This window comes from Neoarius graeffei, chromosome 7, assembly GCF_027579695.1.
Source record: "Neoarius graeffei isolate fNeoGra1 chromosome 7, fNeoGra1.pri, whole genome shotgun sequence".
NCBI lineage: Eukaryota > Metazoa > Chordata > Actinopteri > Siluriformes > Ariidae > Neoarius > Neoarius graeffei.
Window position 1 is genome coordinate 42318842 of NC_083575.1, and position 20723 is coordinate 42339564.

The window sequence follows — 20723 nt, forward strand, 5'->3', positions numbered from 1 at the left end:
CGACCTCAATGTCTTTGGGAAGTTCTGTTGAAACCTAAATGAAGGTTGAAAGGTGGAAGACATACCTGGCGAAGAACTAAACATGTTGCTGTGCAGCTTTTTCATGTCCGTAACAAAGAAAAATGGCGACGTGTATGAGCCGTCCTCGCTCACGTCTTTCCAGAGAAGTATCCAGCGCTATCGGAATCAGTCCGGCTCGAAACTAAATATCTTCACGGACCCTGAGTTCAACAAATCAAGAAAAGTCTGTTATACTGAAAAGTCTGGCAATAAAAAGCCTATTAGTACCTGAAGCTTTGTCCTGCCGTCCTCTGTGCTCCACCCACACCACTGTAGAGCTCTCTGAAGTGTGGGTGGAGCACAGAGGACGGCAGGACAAAGCTTCAGGTACTAATAGGCTTTTTATTGCCAGACTTTTCAGTATAACAGCCTAGTTTTATTCTGTTAGAGACACACGCGCGCTGTGTTCTTGTCCCGGGAGGAGCTCTCCTCTGCTCTCCCTCTGCCTCCTTAAATAGGGCACGGTTACTGGGAAGACACACAAACACAGGTTAATTACCGTCAGGTGTAGTGATTCTGCCACTCACCTTCCCTGGCTCCGCCCTCCTGTCACAGACTGGCGCTTGACCATGCCCCCGCTGCCACAATTAGAATATTTAATTTCGAGTTTCAGTAAAACAGTATGAACACAGTGTATCTCTCGGTCTAGTTCAGTACACACAACCACAATCATGGGGAAGACTGCTGACTTGACTGTTGTCCAGAAGGTGATCACTGATGCCCTCCACAAGGAGGGTAAGCCACAAAAGGTCATTGCTGAAAAGGGTGGCTGGAAAAGGTGCACAAGCAACAGGGATGGCCGCAGTCTTGAGAGGATTGTCAAGAAAAGTTGATTCAAGAACTTGGGAGAACTTCACAAGGAGTGGACTGAGGCTGGTGTCAGTGTATCAAGACCCATCATGAACAGACATCTTCAAGAAAGGGGATACAACTTTCACATTCCTAATATCAAGCTACTCCTGAGCCAGAGACAATGTCAGAAGTGTCTTATCTGGGCTAAGGAGAGAAAGAAATGGACTGTTGCTCAGTGGTCCAAAGTCCTCTTTGATGAAAGTACATTTTGCATTTAATTTGGAAATGACGGTTCTAGAGTCTGGAGGAAGAGTGGAGAGGCACAGAATCCAAGGTGTTTGAAGCCCAGTGTGAAGTTTCCACAGTCTGTGATGATTTGGGGTGCCATGTCATCTGCTGGTGTTGGTCCACTGTATTTTATCAAGTCCAAAGTCAACACAGCCATCTACCAGGAGATTTTAGAGCACTTCATGCTTCCATCTGCTGACGAGCTTTTTGGAGATGCTGATTTCCTTTTCCAGCAGGACTTAGCACCTACCCACAGTGCCAAAACTACTACCAAATGGTTTGCTGACCATGATATTACTGTGTTTGATTGGCCAGCCAACTCGCCTGACCTGAACCCCATAGAGAATCTATGGGGTATTGTCAAGAGGAAGATGAGAAACACCCGACCCAAAAATACAGATACACTGAAGGCCACTATCAAAGCAACCTGGGCTTCAATAACACCTCAGCAGTGCCACAGACTGATCACCTCCATGCCACACCGCATTGATACAGTAATTCATGGTAAAGGAGCCCCAACCAAGTATTGAGTGTATAAATGAATATACTTTTCAGAAGTTGGACATTTCTGCATTGTAAATCCTTTTTTTGATTGATCTTGGGGAATATTCTAATAATTTGAGATACTGGATTTCTGATTTTCATGAGCTATAAGCCATAATCATCAAAATTAAAACAAAAAAGGCTTTAAATATTTCACTTTACATGTAATGAATATAGAATATATGAAAGTTTACCTTTTTGAATTAAATTATGAAAAAAAGGAACTTTTTCATGGTATTCTAATTTTTTGAGATGCACTAGTGTGTGTATATATATATTCCACGTGTTATTTCGTAGTGTTGATGTCTTCAGTATTGTTCTCCAATGTAGAAAATAGTCACAATACAGAAAAAACTATGAATGAATAGTGGTGTCCAATCTTTTGACCGGTACTATACGAGGGTAAGTTAAAGTTCTAAGATAAACGAAAAAAATCTTTATTTACGAAAATAACAAAGCTGTTTCTCTACATATCCTCCATTTAAGTCTAAACACTTCTGCAAGCGATGTTTCCATTGGAGAATTCCTTCTTTGTATTCCTTTTTTGAATTCTTTTGAATTCCTTTTGAAATTATAACATCTGTCTTAGAACTTTCTGACTTACCCTTGTGTATCTTTTTTTGGTTGTTTTATGATCACGTCTCTTTATGTATGACTGCTTCCTAGTACAGTTACTGTAAAATGTTTGTGTTCTCCCCGTTCTGCTCACACACTCAGCGTCTGTCTGTGTCACTGAGCTCTGGCATGGTGATATGGAATAAGTAGTGTATAAACTTTCACCCATCAGGGAGAGGAGATCACTAAGGAGGAGATTGACATGCTGAGTAATGCCTGCACCAAACTCAAGGAGCAGAAAAAACTCCTGACAAAAGAGAAGGAGGAACTGGAGGAGCTGAAAGACGACGTGCAGGAATACAGTGAGGTGAGAAAGACAGATAAACCAGCACATTTGTGAACAGACTGTATGCTTTAGAAGCACAAGGGCAGGTCTGTCTGTGTTATTAGCGATGAGTCCTATACTATTGGAAAGTGAATTTCAACAGTGAATTTTTACTTTCATCAGCCTCAGGGACTGCAATCAGATAAATATTTAATTTATGATGGTTACTGGGTTGCACAGTAGGGGTCACTGTCTTGCTTTTGTAATGCTGTTCAGTTTGTATCTTTAGGCAACTGGGGAATAATTGGAGTAAACAATTCTTGCCTGTAAACATGCTGAGACAATACTATATGTTTTTCCTTTCAAAATCTTACAATAACTTGAAGCGCACTCGGTACAGCGCATACCTCTGCCAAGCCACATATTCAGATTTGCATCAAAATCTAATTAATTGTTTCTTGGCCCGTGGCCCACTTTTCCTTAAAATTTCATCCAAATCTGTTCATTACGTTCTGAGTTACATTGGGAAAAGACAAACAAACAGAGGCGAAAACGTAACCTCATTTAACAAAGATATAGGTAATAAGCTTCACACATCCTTGGAGAAGCATGTGCAGTCTTAATCTGACAAAGATGGATAAGTGACTGACTTAAAAAGAATAAAAGGGTTTTTGATTTAAAAGTTTCTGGAGGAATGTTCTCTCCTTTACACTCGTCCTCTGTTTGGCTGTATGTCAGGATCTGGAGGAGATAAAGAAAGAGCTTTCTAAAACTGGGCAGGAGAAAGAGGTGGAAGAATCTAAAGCCAGTAAACATTTGTCACGCCGGGTGAACCGCATGATCAGCCGCATGGATAAGATCATAAATGAGTTAGAGAAAGACAAGCTGGTGCTGGATGGACAGATGGACAGTGGAACCACACCACCAGTTGGGTAAGAAAGTATGATTTTTTTTTGTGTCTTATCACATTTTGCTCTGAGCGCTTTGCTTTGTGTGTGTGCGCGCGCGTGTGTGTGTGTGTGCGTGCACATGCACATATACAGGCTGTGGGCTGTCAAATTGAATTTTAGTGTTTCAATACTATTTTTAGTTCTACACTCGTAATAGCCTAACAAAAATATATGGAGTTTATACAGTATGTTTTTCTAAAGCATAAAAAATGAGCCTTGTCACATCAGGGAAAGGGATCTCAATAAATGCATGTTATTTCTGGAATTTTATTTTCACTTTTCACATCGTTTACATTTTTCCAAATAATTTCCAGAGGTTTTTATGATGTTAGAAAATGAAACCAAAGTGAATCATGTCAGATCCCCCCCCCCACCTTGTGATGTAACACGCAGCGGGTGATATGTGATATAGCAGCGAACAAAATTCAAATGAAAAACAAATAGAAATGTTTTAGGGGGGAAAAATATAATAACCTGGTGTGCACACCCCTTAACTAATATTAAAGCACTTTTTGCTTGCACTACAGCACTCAGTCTTTTTGGATAAGAGTCTACATACTTGGCAGATCTTGATTTGGCAATTTTATTTCACTCTTCCTTGCAAAAATGCTCCAGATTTATTAAAGTGCAGAGGGATCTCTGGTGCCCAGCCCTCTTCATGTCATTCCACAGGTTTTGGATAGGATTTAGATCAGGCTTTGTTTGGGCCATTCCAAAACATTGATTTTTATCCCTCGCTGGCCGAAAGGCCCGAAGGGGGATTATGTCATTGCGATTTCCGTCCGTCTGTCCCAGGAAAGGGTGCTCACCTTCTGAAATCAACTCCTCTCTCAATTTGTGGAGGAATTTCACTAAACTTGGCAAGAGGCATTGTTATATGTTAGTAATACGCGTATTGTAATTTAGTTAAATTCGGTCACGTTTTACCAGAGTTACAGCCCTTGATTAACAAAATTATAATTTGACAGTTTCATGAGTGTGTTTTCCTTCTGAAATCAGCTCCTCTCACAATTTTTGGACGAATTTCTTGAAGCTTGGCAAAAGGCCTTGTTATATGACGGTAATGCGCATATTGCAATTTAATTTCATTGGTGAAAATTTTACCAGAGTTTTGACCCTTGATTAAATAACTTGTACTTTGACAATTTCATGAGGGTGTACATTCTTCTGAAATCAACTCCTCTCACAATTTGTGGAGGAATTTCACCCTAACTTGGCATAACGCTTATATGACAGTTATACGCAGATTGAAATTTCGTTTAATTTGGGTAAATTTTCCCAGAGTTCTGCCCTTGATTATTAACAAACTTGTACTTTGGCAATTTCATCAAGGTGTGCTTGCTTTCTGAAATCAACTTCCCTCACAATTTTTCGAGGAATTTCATGTCATTTGGCAAAAAGTTTTTATCCCCCGCTGGACGAAAGGCCCGAAGGGGGATTATGTCATAGCGATGTCCATCCGTCCGTCCGTCCATCCGTCCGTCTGTCCTGGGAAGGGAGCTCACATTCTGAAATCAACTCCTCTCACAATTTTTGGAAGAATTTCACAAAACTTGGCAGGATTCTTTGTTATATGTCGATAATACGCATATTGCAATTTCATTCAATTCAGTCACATTTTAGCAGAGTTACAGCCCTTGATTAGCCCCTTCGGACATAATGTGTACAATTGTACATATGAAGTTCCATAGCATTTTTCCTTGTGTCTGAAGGGGTTAACAAGATTATAATTTGACAATTTCATGAGAGTGTGTTTTTCTTCTGAAATCAACTCTTCTCATAATTTGTGGAGGAATTTCACCAAACTTGGGAAAAGGCTTTGTTATATGTTGATAGTACACATATTTTGTTAAATTCGGTCGCATTTTACCAGAGTTGTGGCCATTGATTAACAATCTTGTAAGTTCACAATTTCATGAGTGTGTTTGCCTTCTGACATCAACTCCTCTCACAATTTTTGGACGAATTTCTCAAAGCTTGGCAAAATGCCTTGTTATATGACGGTAATGCGCATATTGCAATTTACTTTCATTGGTGAAAATTTTACCAGAGTTTTGACCCTTGATTAAATAACTTGTACTTTGACAATTTCATGAGGGTGTACGTTCTTCTGAAATCAACTCCTCTCACAATTTGTGGAGGAATTTCACCAAACTTGGCAAAAAGGCTTTGTTATATGACAGTTATACGCAAATTGAAATTTCGTTTAATTTGGGCAAATTTTCCCAGAGTTCTGCCCTTGATTATTAACAAACTTGTACTTTGGCAATTTCATCAGTGTGTGCTTGCTTTCTGAAATCAACTTCCCTCACAATTTTTATCCCCCACTGGCCGAAAGGCCCAAAGGGGGCTTATGTTATGATGATTTCCGTCCGTCCATCCCAGGAAGGGTACTCGCCTTCTGAAATCAACTCCTCTCACAATTTTTGGAGGAATTTTACGAAACTTGACAGGATTCTTTGTTATATGTCAGTAATACGCATATTGCAATTTCATTCAATTCATTCGCATTTTACCAGAGTTATGGCAGAGTTGCCAGCGGGGGATACTGTGCTCTCAGAGCATTCTTGTTTAAATGGAAAAGAAATCTTGACAGCCCGCGTGCTTAAAGTCCTGCAATGTGTCTGAAATCACTCCCTTATTCACTCATTCAGTATTTACTATATAGAACTCTGTGTATGGCATTAGGAGGAGTGAGTACTCTGGAAACAATTTATAGCAGCCCACAATGATATAAAAAATTCAAATGTTTTAAATTACCCAATAAACTGAAACTACAAAACTACAGAAATAATAAACATAATAAAATACACCACTACAGGAATCTGTTGGCTTGAAAGCTATAACGTTTGATTTATACTGGCTGCTCTGGTATCCGTCCTGACTTGTAAACAAGCTAAAAGAAATCACTACACAATGTGGAAATGTGTATCAGACGTACACTGGATTTACAGTGCACTAGGAGTCATAATGTAGTCGATAATCCAGCTGAGAATTCAGATAACACTACAAAATGGGGTGGCACGGTGGTGTAGTGGTTATTGCTGTCGCCTCACAGCAAGAAGGTCCGGGTTTGAGCCCCGTGGCCGGCGAGGGCCTTTCTGTGCGGAGTTTGCATGTTCTCCCCGTGTCCGCGTGGGTTTCCTCCGGGTGCTCCGGTTTCCCCCACAGTCCAAAGACATGCAGGTTAGGTTAACTGGTGACTCTAAATTGACGGTAGGTGTGAATGTGAATGGTTGTCTGTGTCTATGTGTCAGCCCTGTGATGACCTGGCGACTTGTCCAGGGTGTACCCCGCCTTTCGCCCGTAGTCAGCTGGGATAGGCTCCAGCTTGCCTGCGACCCTGTAGAACAGGATAAAGCGGCTACAGATAATGAGATGAGATGAGACTACAAAATGGCTGCACCCCATATAGTGCACTATCTGATGAACAGGGAATGAATTCAGACACAGCACTCGTGTGTTTGTATGTGTGGGATGTGGTGCAGTGTGGGACGTAGTGTTTGTGATCCTCAGTAAAATGGTGGTGGGAGGACGGCTTCAGCAGAGCTGATCATAAATGAGGTTCTTAATGTAATTAGTTCACCATTTGTTTTGTTTTTTTAAATAGATTTTTCTTTGAGAAATGTAATGACTTACAAAGGTAAGGAAAGTTGTTTGGGGGTCTGTGGGTTATTTTGCATCTCAAATTCATTAACATACATTTCTGGGTTGCTTTCAGAGTCTATTCTGATGGTTAATTTTAACAATCGGGGTCAGGCACAGGTTAATTTGCTTGTCCCGTACTAATGTGGTGCTAATCGGTGAATTAATTTTGCTTCTTTTGTGGATGTAAATTCTTATGATTTAACATTTAAATAATATTGTTTGGCATTGAGTTGTATATCAGATATATTCCATTCAGCTAGCATGATATTGAACAAGTCGAAGAGGAGTTCAGTCTCATGCTAGCTAAATGGAATATATCTGATATACCATCAAGAAAGCCAGCCAATATTATTATTATTATTATTATTATTATTATACAGACACACTCTTTTCATATCAGCATATCAACATTCTTGAAGGCCAACGCTAGCTTAACTGCGAGCCAGCACTGTCAGTGCAGCAGTGAAGCCACCTTCCAGCCGGTGTAGCATTAATCAGTAGTGTTAGTGAATGCTAATAAAGCAGTCAAGCCAGTGCCATCAAGAGCAAGTAGCACAGGCTAATGACTGAAAAACTAAGATTTCTGTCTTCAGACTCCTCTTCCACGCACACTCGCCACAGTATTTTTCACTCAGACTTAAATATTCATTTCCCTGTGTAATTTACTTAGTTACTTGTAAAATCAACATCGACAGCTACACACAATGGCGTGACCTGGCAGCCTGCCGCTAATCCCTTGCAAAATCCTTTGCCCTGTTGCATTTTTGGTGTCTGGTGAAGTTTTGGCTGAGCTCAAGTCCCAGCTCTAATAGTAACCAGTTCATCACTGCTTGTAAATATGCATGAAGAATATCTGATAAGGTTTTGGTAGCCTTTCAGGTGTTCAGCCTGTGCTTCCTCTTTCAAAGAAATGCTTCTGTGCATGCGCAGTAGAAAACTTTCTCATTGAATATTCGCATCAGCTCCATTGTGTGATGTCATGTTGTCTTGACAACCATGCAATATCGTAAACCATATTCAATGCTCATTGTCCATTGGGTAGAGTGACATAATACACGTAGGATAAGTGATATACTAACAATATTGCTTGCTATCAAACCAAATGAATGAAACCCATTAGAAAAGAATAGAACACGTTTTTATTCCATAGAAAAAGTGTCCTGTATGTATAATAATTAAATAATATTGGCTGGCTTTTTTTCGTGGTCCATCAGATATATTCCATTCAGCTAGCATGATATTGAATGAGTCGCAGACGAGACCACGAAAAAAAGCCAGCCAATATTATTATTATTATTATTATGATACATACACACTCTCTTCATATCAGCATTCTCAAAGGCCAATGCTAGCTTACCCACGACTCAGGTGCTGTTAGCATGGCAATCCAGTTACCTTCCAGCTGGTGTAGCATTAGCGAAGCCCAACGCTAGCTTACCCGCGACTCGATGCTGGTAGCGTGGCAGTCCAGTTACCTTCCAGCCGGTGTAGCAGTAATGTTAGTGAAGCCCAATGCTAGCTTACCTGCGACTCGATGCTGTTAGCACGGCAGTCCAGTTACCTTTCAGCCGGCGTAGCATTACCGAAGCCCAGCGCTAGCTTACCTGCAACTCGATGCTGTTAGTGCGGCAGTCCAGTTACCTTCCAGCTGGTGTAGCAGTAATGTGAGTGAAGTCCAACGCTAGCTTATCTGTGACTCGTTGCTGTTAGCGTGGCAGTCCAGTTACCTTCCAGCTGGCATAGCATTAGCGAAGCCCAACACTAGATTACCTGCGACTCAATGCTGTTACAGTAGCACGGCAGTCCAGTTACCTTCCAGCTGGCGTAGCATTAGCGAAGCCCAATGCTAGCTTACCTGCGACTCAATGCTGTTAGCACAGCAGTCCAGTTACCTTTCAGCCAGCGTAGCATTAGCGAAGCCCAACGCTAGCTTACCTGCGACTTGATGCTGTTAGTGTGGCAGTCCAGTTACCTTCCAGCTGGCATAGCATTAGCGAAGCCCAATGCTAGATTACCTGTGACTCAATGCTGTTAGCATGGCAGTCCAGTTACCTTCCAGCTGGCGTAGCATTAGCGAAGCCCAATGCTAGCTTACCTGTGACTCAATGCTGTTAGCACGGCAGTCCAGTTACCTTTCAGCCGGCGTAGCATCAGCGAAGCCCAATGCTAGCTTACCTGCGACTCAATGCTGTTAGCACGGCAGTCCAGTTACCTTCCAGCTGGCGTAGCATTAGCGAAGCCCAGTGCTAGCTTACCTGCGACTCAATGCTGTTAGCACGGCAGTCCAGTTACCTTTCAGCCGGCGTAGCATTAGCGAAGCCCAACGCTAGCTTACCTGCAACTTGATGCTGTTAGCACGGCAGTCCAGTTACCTTCCAGCCGGCGTAGCATCAGCGAAGCCCAATGCTAGCTTACCTGCGACTCAATGCTGTTAGCACGGCAGTCCAGTTACCTTCCAGCCGGCGTAGCATCAGCGAAGCCCAGTGCTAGCTTACCTGCGACTTGATGCTGTTAGTGCGGCAGTCCAGTTACCTTCCAGCTGGTGTAGCATTAGCAAAGCCCAATGCTAGCTTACCTGCGACTCAGTGCTGTTAGCACGGCAGTCCAGTTACCTTTCAGCCGGCGTAGCATTAGCGAAGCCCAACGCTAGCTTACCTGCGACTTGATGCTGTTAGCGTGGCAGTCCAGTTACCTTCCAGCTGGCGTAGCATTAGCGAAGCCCAATGCTAGCTTACCTGCGACTCAATGCTGTTAGCACAGCAGTCCAATTACCTTTCAGCTGGCGTAGCATTAGCGAAGCCCAACGCTAGCTTACCTGTGACTTGATGCTGTTAGTGCGGCAGTCCAGTTACCTTCCAGCTGGCGTAGCATTAGCGAAGCCCAATGCTAGCTTACCTGCGACTCAATGCTGTTAGCATGGCAGTCCAGTTACCTTTCAGCTGGCGTAGCATTAGCGAAGCCCAACGCTAGCTTACCTGCGACTTGATGCTGTTAGTGCGGCAGTCCAGTTACCTTCCAGCTGGCGTAGCATCAGCGAAGCCCAATGCTAGCTTACCTGCAACTCAATGCTGTTAGCACGGCAGTCCAGTTACCTTCCAGCTGGCGTAGCATTAGCGAAGCCCAACGCTAGCTTACCTGTGACTTGATGCTGTTAATGCGGCAGTCCAGTTACCTTCCAGCCCGCGTAGCATTAGCGAAGCCCAATGCTAGCTTACCTGCGACTGAATGCTGTTAGCACGGCAGTCCAGTTACCTTCCAGCTGGCGTAACATTAGCGAAGCCCAATGCTAGCTTACCTGTGACTCAATGCTGTTAGCACGGCAGTCCAGTTACCTTTCAGCCGGCGTAGCATCAGCGAAGCCCAATGCTAGCTTACCTGCGACTCAATGCTGTTAGCACTTCAGTCCAGTTACCTTTCAGCCGGCGTAGCATTAGCGAAGCCCAACGCTAGCTTACCTGCGACTTGATGCTGTTAGTGCGGCAGTCCAGTTACCTTCCAGCTGGCGTAGCAGTAATGCTAGTGAAGGCCAACGCTAGCTTACCCATGACTTGATGCTGTTAGCACGGCAGTCCAGTTACCTTCCAGCCGGCGTAGCATTAGCAAAGGCCAATGCTAGCACAGTCAAGCCGAATATTATTATTTTCCCTGGGTAATTTCCTTAGTTACTTTTAAAATCAACATTGACAGCTACACACAATGGAGCGAACTGGCAGCCAAAATTCCCTCGAAATCTTCTGCTTTTAATGACGCAAACCTGGCAGCCATGTTTGTTTACAAATTGTCACCGTCGCTCACTAACACGAAAGTTTTACGCCTCTGACATATGACATTTTGTTGTCTTGACAACGTGCAATATTGTAACAATATTGCATGCTCATTCTCCATTGGGGAGAGTGGCGTAATACACGGAGGATATGCAATATGATAACAATATTGCATGCTATCAATAAACCCACTAGAAGGGAATAGAATACATGTTTTTATTCCTTGGAAAAGTGTTCTGTATGTATAATAATATACAATAATTATATTGTACTGTTCCTCAGTGCCTGAACGTTGCTCTGTGATATATTGAGTTTTGGATTGTGTAGGAATCCACTCAAGTATTCAAGTCATTAATCTGGATTGGCAGTTTACACTCGAATAATATTTCCATCTTTTCTTGTGAATTTGACCAGTTAAATATGAAACCACGGTTCAGCTCTGGTATTGAGAAACAGTCTCATCATTGATAAGACTCGCTTATTATTACCCCACTTTATTGTTCTCAGTGAAGATGATAACAGAACAAATCAATAACTTTTCACACAATTGCTTTCCTTTCATGTGCTGAGGTGAAAAATAACATTTACAAAACATTTTATGTTTTGAAATATTATTGTTCGCTCAAGTACAGTCATCATTCCACAAACCCTTAATGTCCTTTTGTATAGAAAAAGCAAATACACTGAATATAAATATTATCAATCGATTACATGGAGAAATGACATAAAAGTTGTGCAGAGTGGTTTGGGAACCTCTTGTACAGTAATTGCATGAGATTGGTTTATTGCCCAGCTGACTCGTCCTCTATCATTTTACTTCACTACGGTGTTGGTGCGTAACTGTTTCCTGTCTGCTGCATGTTCTTTTCCTGTAGGGAGAACCTGATTAGCATCAGTGAGCTCATTGCTATCATGAGGCAGATCCAGAGCATTCCAGAGCACAAGCTGCTCAGCATCGCTGACGCGCTGGATGAAAACAAGGATGGCAAGATAGACATTGACGATGTTATCAAGGTAACCGTTTATGCTACGACAGGGGTGGGTGAGGTGTAAGGAATAAATCATCAAGGGATATGCTATTACAGGAAATTAATCAACTGTTACTTAGAACTGACGATGGAGACTCCGTCCATAAAAGACATCATTTTACAGAAAGCGTTGCCATATCAACAATTTTATCATATCAACATTTTTTTTTTTAGTAAGTAAGGGGTCATCCATAATTTTCATCATTATCACAAGCGTACAAACCGTACGCGGGGGGGAGAGGGTTAATGACCAGGCGTACACTTTTTAAAAATGAAAAAATGATGATCCGTCAATGTGCGAATCGGCGGGCGCCATGTTAAAAATTTTGCGCCACATCGGTGTTGCCAGCTACAGTAGCTCTACACGCTTTCTTTCTTCAATACAACAACAATGGCTGACCCAGATTTTGACCGCGTTTACAAATTTGTGAATAGCAGAAATACCGCTATTCACAAGACTCCTTCAAACGAGTACGAGCAGTTTTTAAACATTTATTGTTTCCTGCATTCATCTGAGAAGCGGCAGGAGGCAGTTAGGGCAGGGCAGGCTGCTTGGAAAGAATCAAAAACGAGCGTTTCAAAGCCAAAAGGCAACAGCTCCCCTTAAAAAGACAGTTCCTAATTTTCAAAAATGAATCGCCTGCTTTCTATGAAAACTTCTGGACCCGTCTTGTGTCTTCTTTTCAGTGCTGGGTAAGTTACTTCAAAACTGTTTTGCGTTATTTATTACTTGTTATTGTCATTTTAAAGTAATTAGTTACATTACAATATTACTGTATTTAAAATGTAAGGCATTACACTACTATTGCATTACTTTTAAGTTACTCTCACCAAAATGACTGGAAGTATGGATTTGGCAATCTAAATGTAGCTCAAGACGCTCAATTAGCTCATCACACATCCAGTGGAAGGTGATGTGGTATCTGACTGAGCTCGGCTTATGGTTAAAAACACTAGAATATAATAGCCACAGTGATGGCTCATGGCAAGATACAAGGAACAATCATCGCAAGAACAGACAAAAGGTGAAAGTCTGGCAAACTGTGATAGAAATACTGTAACTTTAGGCCTATTCATATTAACATTAATTGAACTGTATTGTATTGTAATGTCTAAAGATATCACACGATACAAAATTAGCATTTCTATGCCTTTATTGTTTTCAAGTTTACAGCATTAAGCATAGTTTATGCTTCATTAAAAAAATAGCCCTAAGGGATATGACTCCATTTCAGAAATTTAACAAAAATGAACATTATGGCAAATCATAGCCTACAATAAAACTGGCCTGGAAAAAACCCACAAGCCTTTTAAATCACGGCTAGACAATGACTATTAGCTATATGAGGCTACCCAGTCACATTCGAAAAACAGAATTAGAAATAAAATCAAAGTGCTTTTAATGATATTGAAGTGCTTAGGCCTATTAGCCCTCAAAGGAAAGGCAGCTCAATCACTTTAGTCTGACTTCCGACCAGAAAAAAAACTCAGTTATACAGGACAAAAATGTAAACAAACTGTCAGCATATCTTCAACAACATACTCCACCACAAGTCTCCTAACCTCTTGAGGCTGAAGGAGCATCTCAGAGCGGCAGAACATTAATTTTGGCTGCTTTGTGATTTTATCGCCACTCTCATCCTCCGCTTGCTTCCTTGCTAACTTCATGCTACTATGGCACCTCTGGAAATGCTTAGTTAAATTACTGGTGCTATTTCGGGAAGTGGACCGTTCTTTAGGTTTAGCACACAAAGTGCATTTGACTACGATTTTCTTCACATCCTTATTTTTCACAAACTTAAAGTAATGGGCGTGTGCCCATCTGGAGAATGTGCTATCCGATGTTAGATCAGCTGCAGATTCACTCATCTCTCTTTTCTGTCTGACTAGCCTAAAGGAAAAGGAAGCGAAACATTTTGCGCAGACGTTTCGCCTCTGCTGATCTCGCGGTGATTTTGGCGAATTTGTATGAAGGGAAAAAAAACACCACTTCATTCCAGGTTAAAAATGTATTGTAACGCGCGTTACTGACATTTGTACCGAGTAAAATATTACCAATTTTTTTTTCTGTAATGCCTTTCATTACCGCGTTACTGCAAAAAGCAATGCATTACAGTAATTCGTTACTTTTGTAACACGTTACTCCCAACACTGCTTCTTTTCTTCTCCTGTGAATCTTTGTATTGTCCTGTCATCCGATTTTAAAGATTTTTTGGGGGGCTTTTTTCACCTTTATTGGATAGGACAGTGTAGAGACAGGAAATGAGCGGGAGAGACGGGGAGGGATCAGGAAATGACCTCGGGCCGGAATCGAACCCGGGTCCCCGGATTTATGGTACGGCGCCTTATCCACCTGAGCCACGATGCCCCCACTGTCATCTGATTTTAATAAAAAGTAATACAAGACATGGTTTTATTTTGAATTCCTATTCCACGTAGATCCATCATCATTTTTTTGTTCGTTAATGTACACTTTTTGGGGGGGGTTGCTCAAAAGTCTACTCTTTGTAGACTCATGATAATGATGAAAATTATGGATGACCCCTAAGTAAAATTTAGTTATAAAGCGCATTTAAAGCAACAAACGTTGACCAAAGTGCTCACAGTTAAGAGCATGTAAAATATAGGTATATTAAAAAAGAACAAAAACACTGAAGATATAAAATAACCTCCCACCCCCAAATCATTTTCTCCCCAATTTGGTCACCTGCCAGTTCCCACCCACCAGCCAAATCCTCCTGATCACATGACAGCTAACAAACAGAGTGGGTGAAGGCAAAAACATGATTCCTCTGAAACACATGAAACCAGCTGGCATAATTAAGTTATTCCACAAAATCAAGTCGTACATGAGCTGATAGCTGACGAGGAGCATAGCACCGAGTCAGTTATAAGCCATGTACGATGAGATTGAGTGGAATAACTGTTTTATTCTATCCACATTCACTGGATTTTGAGAAACAGGGCATTTCTATTTTTTGCAAATTCGATAAATAAAAACTTTATGCAAAACGTCTGACAATCATTTTCGCTTAGAATGTAAACAAACCTGTGAAATGACAGGAGCAATTTGTGAAAAATGCTGTAATAATAATTCTTGAAAAATAAAAATAAATAGTTCTTACCATCAAATAGTTTTATTCCATATTTTTTGCCTTTTTTTGTATTTTTGGGGTTTTTGTTTTCGAGTAGAGTTTTTATTTCGTCCTCAGTTGGTTCAGCAACACGCGCCGCCATTTTGTTTTTCTCTACTCGCGGTATATTAGCTAATAGCCTAGCAGTAGAGTAGCCAATCAGAACGCGTGATTGCTCATAACCAGTGAATATGGTTAGAATAATTTCAGCTAGCTGCATCACAGGGCAGTGTTATATACTTGCGTTACATTACAGACATTTAGCAGACACTCTTATCCAGAGCAACATACCCAGAGCAGCTCAGGGAGCAGTTAGGGGTTAGGTGCCTTGCTGAAGGGCACTTCAGCCATTCCTGCTGGTCCTGGGAATCAAACCAGCAACCTTTTGGTACCAAATCTGCTTCTGTAGCCATTAGGCCATGGCTTCCCAGCTTACATGAAGCGATATCTGCGCTATTCTCCATACATGAGCTCACGGACGTCTGCGATTTGCTAGTGTCGCTCTGATTGCCAAGTTAGAGGAGAGCACGCCATCTTTCCCAAACATATCTCATAAAATTGTACATATGCTATGATATGATTTTCATTAAGCTTCTCATTATTTTGATCTCTCTGTGCGCGCGCGCGCGCGCGCGTGTGTGTGCGCGCGCGCATACTGTATATGTTTGTGTGTTTTAGGTGGTGGAGCTGATCGATAAGGAGGACGTGGACATCTCCACTGCACAAGTGGCGGAGATCATGTTGATGCTGCAGAAAGAGGAGAAGCTGGTGGAAAAGGAGAAAGCTAAGGAGAAGGCTGAAAAGGAGCAGGCCGTTAAAGTTCAGCAAAACTGAGTGCGTCCTGGCGAGCTACCATGGAGCAGGAAAGCACAGAGGAGCCACTGGTGCTGCAGCCTCTGGTTTCATACTTGAAAAATAAGGGGAATTGAATTATTTGTTGAAAAATCCCAACATTCATTTCACCATCGAACCATCAGTTGGCAGTGATGTCGCTTCGAGTGAGCTGACTAACTATTTTTATTTTGCACGCCGTCATGGTCGTCATCATTCCACTGCTACTGCTGCCATTTGGATTCATTTATTTTGTGTTATTTTATTTAAACCAAGCTCTTTCGAGTTGAATTAATTATCAGATGCCGCTGAATGTAGCTCATGTGGCCTTTGAGTGTGCTATTGAATTTGTCCAGAAACCAAAGTAAATTCGAAAAGCTACTACAGAGCTGAAGGTGAATATCCAAATGCTACGGACTGATCGAGAGGTCAGCTGTTTGAGTGAGCCGAGTCTCAGCGATGTATTTTGGTTTTGTTTGCTATTACTCTGTTGTGGCCTTGAGTGAACACACATCCATTTTTCCTGGTTATGTGAGTGATTTCAAAAAAATTGCTTTTATTGGTTACATATTGGCCAGACAAAAGTCCTCCTTTTAAATAACCTATTAAGAGTGTTCCCTTTCACCCTTTGATGAAACCTGGAGTCTTGTGGATGTGTGTATGAGGAGTCTAGTTAAGCTTGGAACAAATGCTAGTTGTAGAGTCCTAATTCAATAGGCTGGAGCTTTTTTATGGAAGTGTAGAGGATAGATGGGGAGAGAATTTTTAGGTGCTTGAAGTGTGTGTGTGTGTGTGTGTGTAAGAGAGCGAGCGAGAGAAGATGGAGTGGGCTCTTTGCAGTGCAGACAGGTTTGGAGTATCTAGGCCTCGGCTCAGACCCAGTATGGTGAGGCCAGTCTGGGTACAGTCACTTCAAGGACTGGGTAAACACTCACACCATACATGGAGAGGGTAGCTAGCAGATACAGACACACTCACACACATTGTATTATGTCAGCATAACATAGTTGCACAGGGCACAGCAGACAGTGAATACATCACTCCCACTCCTAAACATGTCATAGAGAGAGAACAGAGTGTTTGACCTGAAAGCACCGACTGTGTTGCATCAGAGAGACAGACGGAGCTCTGTTTTGGAGTCAGGGTGCCTTTCTCACTTTGTGTCTGTAAGCTTCAGCCAGGCAGCAACCAAGGGTCAGAGGTCAACCCTTACATTAGTAACCACCTGTATGTATGCAGCTTGTGTATCTACATTAGGGCCTTAAACCACATGAAGTTATTGCACATTAACATCTCATTATCCGTTGTTTAAAGGGAGCAAGAAACATTGCACTATCATTATTTGAAGCTTTTTTATGGTTGTTTTGCGGTTGTGATTCAGACTCAGGAATATACGTGTAATGGGCTGCAGGTGAGGAGAGAAGTGGGCTGGTGGGTCGTGTAACTGGAAGAGATGGAGCATCTTTGGCCAAGTGGCACGAGACTCTATTTGCATGAACGACTCCGATTTTTATTATATTATTTCTGTACCCTGAAGGCACATGACTGTCCTTCTGCTTTAATATGCAGTCACTTGGTCTGACCAAGAGGTTTTTCAAAACATAGTTATTGTTGATCTTAAAGTTGTGCAAATTGAACAGTAGTAGAAGAACAGCTGGCTGAACAGGCAGGGTGAAACTCAACAAAATGGAACCACTGTATACAAGGTGTTTCGAAAAAAATTGATATTATTTGAGATGTAAATATCCCAGAAACTACATAGTCTAGGCAGATGAAACTGAACAGGCTTAATGTTGAGCAGTACAAGATTTATTCCTCAAAATTTGAATGAGAAGTTCAAAGGTGGGTGGCACGGTGGTGTAGTGGTTAGTGCTGTCGCCTCACAGCAAGAAGGTCCTGGGTTCGAGCCCCGGGGCCGGCGAGGGCCTTTCTTTGTGGAGTTTGCATGTTCTCCCCGTGTCCGCGTGGGTTTCCTCCGGGTGCTCCGGTTTCCCCCACAGTCCAAAGACATGCAGGTTAGGTTAACTGGTGACTCTAAATTGACCGTAGGTGTGAATGTGAGTGTGAATGGTTGTCTATGTGTTAGCCCTGTGATGACCTGGCAACTTGTCCAGGGTGTACCCCGCCTTTCGCCCGTAGTCAGCTGGGATAGGCTCCAGCTTGCCTGCGACCCTGTAGAAGGATAAAGCGGCTAGAGATAATGAGATAATAATAATATTGAAGTTTTCCAAATTCATTTTTTTTGTGTGCTGGTTAGACTTGTCCCAGACAAGGATAATTGTTAGATTGCTGTATTAGATTTGTAAGATTAGTTAGTGTAGTATTGAATACCGAAATATGTCTCTACCAAGAGACGAGATGTCCAAAAGTAATCAAAAAAGGGTATAGTGTTTAAAAAATATTTGCCCCGCCTGATTTTCTGTGCTTTAAAATAATTCATACAATTATTGATAGCCAAAAAATGAATACATAAAAAATGAACCTGTTAAAACAAAATGTTACAGTGAAAATCAAGCCCCGAATACATTTGTTCAAATGTAACTGCAAATCACACAGTACCTTTTGTTAAAAATATGTATGTAAATATGTTGAACCCTCGTAGTTTTTTTATGCCCCTGTATGTTATGACCGTACAAGTGTACAGCAGACTGACTTTTAGCGAATAATTTCAATGAATTTATTTTCATATTACAGAGTTTCCCAAATATTTGAAAGGAGATGTGTAGCTTAATGATCTATTTAGTATTCTTTAATATTAAAGTGAAATAAAATTTAAATTCATCAAATGAAGCACAAAATAAACCTGTTGATGAAAGGAAAGATAAGTTATTGATACTGTATTTCAAACCATAAAAAACCCCCTGAGTTTGGTTTTCTTTGAGTTTTTATTGTCATATAATATATCTGAAGACAGATAGCTTTTAATTTTGCCACTGACTAATTCTCATGGAAGTATACATATTCTGAAATGGGTCATTCCAATTTGAATAAAAAGAGGTGATATGATTCCTGGGAAGTGTTGTACCGTTTCTTTATTATTATTATTATTATTATTATTATTATTATTATTATTATTATTATATTTGTTTAATACACAACATTCACCCATACTTTTGCTTGCTCAATTTACTTCCTACCTTCCATCCTTTTGAATTTGTTTCTTCACCTTTTGTCTTACAGCTTTTCCGTCTTTTTGTCACTTATCATTCCTGCTTATATATTATACACTCTCTGAGAACTTTATTAATTATGAACACATTTTCACCTCCTCATTCATACAATATCTAATAAGCCAGTCGTGTGGCAGCAATGTATAAAACCATGCCGATACAGTCCAGCAGCTTCGCCAATGTTCACATCAACCATCGGAAAGGGGAAAAATGCAATCTCCGTTATTTTGACTGTGGCATGATTGTTGGTGCCAGACAGGCTGGTTTGAGTTTTTCTATAACTGCTGATCTCCTGTGATTTTCACGCACAGCAGTCTCTAGAGTTTACTCAGAAGGGTGCAATAAAGAAAAAACATCCAGTGAGCAGTGGTTCTGTGGATCAAAACACCCTGGTGATGAGAGAGGTCATTGGAGAATGGCCAGTCTGGTTCGAGATGATAATCACTCTGTATAATTGTGGTGAGCAGAAAAGCATCTCAGAATGCACAACATGTTGAACCTTGAGGCAGATGGGCTACAACAGCAGAAGACTATGTCAGGTTCCACTTCTGGCAGCCAAAAACAGAAAGCTGAGGCTGCACTGGGTACAGGCTCAAAAGAATTGGACAGCTGAAGACTGGAAAAACATAGCCTGGTCTGATGAATCTCGATTTCTGCTGAGGCACACAGCTGGTTAGGTCACAATTTGGCATCAACAGCAGGAATCCATGGACCCAACCTGTCTCAGCAGTCCAGGCTGGTGAGGGTGGTGTAATGGTGTTTTCTTGCACTATTTTGGGCCAATCCCAGTAGATATGTTACCATACCAGTTGGAATGTAGTAGAACAGAAGATTCGCAGCATGAAAATGCACCTGAAAAATCTGCAGGAATTGCATGATGCAATTATGTCAACATGGACCAGAATCTCAAAGGAATGTTTCTAACATCTTGTGGAATCCATGCCACAAAGAATTGAAGCTGTTTTACCTACTTGGTCTGCCATGAGTGATGTGTGCTCTGCTCGCTACAGATTGCACTGTGCTTGTTGCTCTCATCAACATTGGGGTTGCCCAGTGGTCTGTGCGGTGATGTTTTTGTGCTCGCTTTGTGGATCCATGGTTCTGAGCATTGTTGCGTGGTGGCATTGCGGTGGCTGTGAAGGCGGTGTGGGACATACTTTTGTGCGTCTTTCGGTGGGACTGTTAGCAGCTACACCACTGGAGTTACATCCTGACCACTTTTGGTGGACTTTTTTTTTCTGTTTGTTTTGTAATTTTGAAGTGACCTTGGGTGTAAGAAAGGCACTATATAAGTCCATCCATCCATTATCCATAACCGCTTATCCTGTGCAGGGTCGCAGGCAAGCTGGAGCCTATCCCAGCTGACTATGGGTGAGAGGTGGGGTACACCCTGGACAAGTCGCCAGGTCATCACAGGGCTGACACATAGAGACAAACAACCATTCACACTCACATTCACACCTACGGTCAATTTAGAGCCACCAATTAGCCTAACCTGCATGTCTTTGGACTGTGGGGGAAACCAGAGCACCCGGAGGAAACCCACGCAGACATGGGGAGAACATGCAAACTCCACACAGAAAGGCCCCTACTGGCCACTGGGCTCGAACCCAGAACCTTCTTGCTGTGAGGCGA

At 41.8% G+C, this 20723-nt stretch overlaps 1 protein-coding gene across 2 annotated transcripts in view; it reads left to right on the forward strand.

Annotated features, from left to right (window-relative positions):
- Window positions 1-18926, forward strand: part of letm1 (leucine zipper-EF-hand containing transmembrane protein 1) — a 108008-nt gene extending 89082 nt beyond the window's left edge. The window contains exons 11-15 of one of the 2 annotated variants that reach the window (XM_060925701.1): window positions 2471-2605; window positions 3302-3495; window positions 7124-7156; window positions 11801-11939; window positions 15766-18926. In XM_060925701.1, coding sequence (XP_060781684.1) covers window positions 2471-2605; window positions 3302-3495; window positions 7124-7156; window positions 11801-11939; window positions 15766-15921 — 657 coding nt within the window. In that variant the 3' untranslated portion in view covers window positions 15922-18926. The remainder of the gene's footprint in view (window positions 1-2470; window positions 2606-3301; window positions 3496-7123; window positions 7157-11800; window positions 11940-15765) is intronic. The other variant, XM_060925702.1, reaches the window with a different exon arrangement.
- The last annotated feature ends 1797 nt before the right edge of the window (window positions 18927-20723 follow it).